Here is a 5075-nt window from a genome sequence, read left to right as displayed (position 1 = left end):
CAAGATGACAATGGAAAGATAGAATCATGTATTAAATGGAATTATGTGCACTAACGCTAGTCTAATATCACTACAATTTTAAACAAAACACTTACTCCCATTTTTATTTTTGTTGTCCTATATTTCACTAGAATAATTATGAAATTTCCCAGATTGTATATGAGGATAGCTAGGCCAAAACGTTGTAAAACAATAATAAGCTATAGGTGAAATTTTATAATCATACTTTCCTTCCATAAAAAATCAATTAATAAAATTGTACTCTGCTTTAAACCATACATAAAGGAAAAGCAGCCCTTCAGTTGTTACACTCATTTCATTCCCCTTTCCAATTTGACCAATTCTTTATTTTTAATTTGGGCAACTACTGCTTACCTGTTTAGTCTAGTTGTTTATGGTGGAAACAAATAGTTCAAATAGTATTCACTTAGAAAAACGGTTGATAATGTCGACCAGTAAAATAGGTGTGGAGTAAAAACATAAACTTAGTCTTAAAGATTGGGGAGCCGATGAAAAATGGATTAGCATACAATAGTAATTGTAAATATTATGGAAACATTGTATTTGTTCGAAAATAAATTAAATCGGTAAAAAAAAAAACCATTAACTTAACAATATTTGATATATATGAAAGAACTACTCACTGGGAAATTCCTCATTACTAATATTCTCATCACCCATCGTCTGGTTCATGTTATTAGAATCCAACTGAACATATTGGGATACATCGCTTTTCCGATACTCTTCTGGTGATATTAGGGTTTTCGGTTTATCCGTCAAGAATAAATTGAAACCTAAAAAAACTTAAAGCTTAAACTGAAGCAAGGTATGTCATTTTTTTTTTCCATTCTTCATTTACTATGATTATTATTTTCATTATTTCATTTATCATTTAAAATTATTGTAATATTATAATCATCATGGGTGTATATTGCTTGGGACTAAATTCTCCATTATCAATTGTTAGAAGGAAATCAAATTGTAATAATGAATTTCCCACCAATCCGACATGGTAATAAAGAATTTAAAAAAAAAATCATACCCTTAATGACTTAAATCATTGAGAAACGAATGATATTGGTTATTCATTGCGTAATAAACCAATTAAGCGTGGATTAATTAAGCCTACATACTTTAATTATTAAGTTATATTTAAGTGTATTGTTATATAAAATATAGAAGTATAGATGAAACTATTACTCTTATTAAAATTATGATTGGAATGAAGTAATAAATTATTAATTTATTTATTAGAAAAACTAGAAAATGTAAAGTGAAAATAATATAATTTTTTATCTCATAAATAAAAATGTTACCACACTTTCTGTTGAAGAATAGAAGTCTCATCGGTATCCAAGCATTTTAGTGAACTTTTGGATCATTTTATATGAAATGTCGGTTTTTATTATTTCAAATTGAGAACAGTAGGCTTTTGTTGTTTAAAACTTTTTTGTTTACAGATTATAATGATCTTTTTTTATTATATTTACTGTAGTTCCAGTTGATTGCACATTGTTTCGTATGCCACCAAACATGACTATCGAAACACCCGATTTTCAAGTAGATCTACCTAGAGAGGATAATCAGGAGTGATGAAAAGTTATATATTATATTACAACAGACCTCGGTCAGGTCAGTATGTAAATGTCTCTTCGAAAGACCGGAACAAACAACAAAACCAAATTTAGATTTTAAAAAATTGGTTACTGTGCGTTGACTTCAATAGCAGAAACAATTCATTTCTCTCTTTCACCAAGAGTTAAAACCCACACATGCACATCATACTACAGTGATATTGACACAAACTTTTCAAAAACGTCTACTTGCAGGGATCTGTACTCTTAAACAACGTGAGACCTCATTTTTCACGACAGACAGTAAGGAAACTAAACGATCTGTGTTACGAAGTCCTTCCACACTTACCTTATTCACCAGACTTGCATCTGTTCAAAAATTTGGACTTCCTTAAAGGTAAAATTTTTAAAACTGATTCCAAGATCTAAAATGCATTTTCTGACTTAGTTCATTTTCAACATTCTAAATGTTTCAGTTATTGGATTGAAAAGTTTATTACACGATGGGAAAAATGTAGAGAAATTTATGGTAAATATTTTGTATAAGAAATTTTTGATTTCCTAATGTTGTTTAATTAAATAACCTCTTTTGTGAAAAATGATATTTCATATAAAACGACCCAATATTTCAGTGTGAAAGAACAATAATAATTAGTGTGTCAAAGCAATTAAAAGTTACTTCTAATTTGTTAATTAATTGTTTTAAAGCTATGTAGAAACTCTAAAATTATCTAAATTAACACCTTGGATGCGGTTTACGACACCTCCCTGTAACCATGGATTATTCCGCACCGTGTTTAGTACTGTCCTTGCTACGATCGTTCTGATTTATGCCGCCTCTGAGGATTTTTACACTCCATCAATTTTTTTTATATCGAATTTGTTTTTAAGTATATAAATTTATTTAGGTATTTTTTGTGTTAAATTTTTTTTTTAACATTTCTTAAATTATTTCGCGTTTTATAAATGTTTTATAAAAAATATGGTGATATAAAACAACTCTATATTCAATAATTTAGTTAAAAACCACAGAACATCATCTATCAGCTGACTGCATACATAAATTCAGTCGCATCAAGACGTCAATAGTCGTCAAGGTTAAAATACAGGCATTTAAACTTTCTTTGAATAAATTCTATTTTTAAATGTTTATTTAAATATAAATATAAGAAAATATCAACAAAATAAAAATCATGGTTTCAAATGGTCCCCGCGGGGAAGGTGTTAGCCCAAGTAGTTATGAATGATTTGAGTAGCAGTTACTTGTATAATAAAATATTCTACTTACTTTCAATAGTTGGTTTCCATGTAGTTGTCGTGAATGGGTTCAGTTTGAATACTTTTCCTAAAAAACTAGTAGGTCCTTTGGAACAAAACGTTTCGCTTTTGATTTTTCCTGAAATAAACATAATGGGTTATTAATCTTTTAATATACTCGTCGATACGTGTTAATAACATTTTATCCTGTCTGTTAATCATGGCCATTGGGTTACTTATAAATAAATATTTACGAAAATTAGAAACTATTTCATTGTTACAATTTCAAGTACGAAGTACATTCACGAAAAATGTAAAACAATTAATTTACTGTAAAATGACCACTGCTTTTCTGTTTAGTCTAGTCGTTAGTAGTGGAATAGAATAGTTCAAATTGTATTCACTTAGAAGAAAAAAAAGATATAGCTTATAGCAAAAGGGTTGACAATTTCGACCAGTCATATCAGTTGTGGACTAAAACATATATTTTGTTTTAACGATTGGGGATCGGATAAAAATGGATTAGGGTACAATAATGATTTTAAATATTATTGAAACATTGTATAAGTTCAGCAATAAATTAAAATAGTAAAAAAAAATACAATTAACTTAATTATATTTACTAGATGTAAGAACTACTAACTGATAAATTCTTCATTACCAATATGTCCAACTCGGATCGTCTCATTCATGTTATTATCTTGGGATATACCAGTTTTGTGATACTTTTGACCCTTGTCTGGGGTTAGTTGTCCTTCTGGTTTATTCGCAAGGAATAAATTAAAGCCTAAAAATATATATGTATATATAAGTTAAGTATTGGCGAATGCAAAATGTCAAAAAAAGAGAAGAAGGAATAAGATCTAACACGCTTGAACTGCTGTAATATACTAGCTTTATTGTGTTTGCTACATCGCTACCCTCGATCAGCTGATCCCCTCAGTCAGCTGACATCGAAATAACAGCTGACTCAGACCGTAACTTATATATACTATTACTAAGATATGAATTGTGTGACATTATAATAACTTTTGATTTATTATAGATTGCTTTGACGAGTAAATTATAAAAGAGGGTAACAACAAATAATTACATTCGAAAAATCAAATAGCAAAAATAATTACTTCTAAATTTGTCAAAACTGACTTTTGAGAGGCATGAAAATGCTCATAAAACGAGGCTTATTTTCTTTCATTTTTTTTGTCCTAATATATTGTTGAAGTTATAAATGATTTGTCTTATGTTATTTATGAATAATATAAAAAAAACAATTCTAGCACATTTTTCCCAAATGTTTTAATATTTTTATTATAGAAAATTCAACAAGCCCAGACTGATGAAAGTCATACCGCTATGAACTTTATTTTTATTTTTATCTTTTTAAACATTCATCAACCAGCTGACTGCATACACACATTCAGTTGCATCAAGACGTCAATAGCCGTCAAGGTTAAAATACATGTATTTAAGCTTTCTTTGAATAAAATGTATTTTAAAATGCTTATTTAAATAAAAATATAAGAAAATATCAACAAAATAAAAATCATGGATTTAAGTGGTCCCCGCGGTGAAGGTGTTAGCCCAAGTAGTTATGAATGATTTGAGTAGCAGTTGCTTGTATAATAAAATATTCTACTTACTTTCACTAGTTGGTTTCGCTGTAGTTGTCGTGAATGGGTACAGTTTGAATACTTTTCCTAAAAAACTAGTAGGTCCTTTGGAATAAAACGTTTCGCTTTTGATTTTTCCTGAAATAAACATAATGGGTTATTAATCTTTTAATATACTCGTCGATACGTGTTAATAACATTTTATCCAGCCTATTAATCATGTCCATTGTGATACTTATAAATAAATATTTACGAAAATTAGAAACTATTCCATTGTTACAATTTCAAGTACGATGAACATAATGTACAACAATCAATATTGTGAAATGTATTTTATTTCATATTTATATTTCATTGGATACAAATTAAATTTTCTTATTTTAAACATTATTTAATTTTTGAAAATAGTTACGTTTTCATCCACTCAGTTCCAAACCAATTTGAATTAAAATATTAACCAACCAAAAATAAAAAAGGATATGAAATTTTAGATTAATTTATAATGATGTGGATTAAATGCTACACCCAGTACAGTATATTATCATTTTATTTTAAATTATATATGCGCTAGTAATTTACTAGATAAATTATGAAATTTAGCAGGTTTTATCTGAGGATGTTTTGTTAGGTGGAA

The 5075-nt window shown here is 28.3% G+C and overlaps 1 protein-coding gene across 1 annotated transcript in view; it reads right to left on the bottom strand.

Annotated features, from left to right (window-relative positions):
- The window catches only part of LOC106691946 (uncharacterized), a gene marked incomplete at both ends in the record, with an annotated part of 21273 nt that extends 16694 nt beyond the window's left edge, over positions 1-4579 (bottom strand). The window contains 4 exons of the mRNA XM_067049716.1: positions 645-794; positions 2863-2970; positions 3493-3618; positions 4472-4579. Of these exons, the coding sequence (XP_066905817.1) occupies positions 645-794; positions 2863-2970; positions 3493-3618; positions 4472-4579 (492 nt within the window). The remainder of the gene's footprint in view (positions 1-644; positions 795-2862; positions 2971-3492; positions 3619-4471) is intronic.
- Positions 4580-5075: the final 496 nt, after the last annotated feature.

The sequence above is a fragment of the Halyomorpha halys genome, unplaced genomic scaffold (assembly GCF_000696795.3).
Source record: "Halyomorpha halys isolate HHAL.00 unplaced genomic scaffold, Hhal_1.1 Scaffold5444.1, whole genome shotgun sequence".
NCBI lineage: Eukaryota > Metazoa > Arthropoda > Insecta > Hemiptera > Pentatomidae > Halyomorpha > Halyomorpha halys.
Note: the sequence above shows the minus strand (reverse complement) of the source record. Positions and strands in the feature narration are given on the sequence as shown.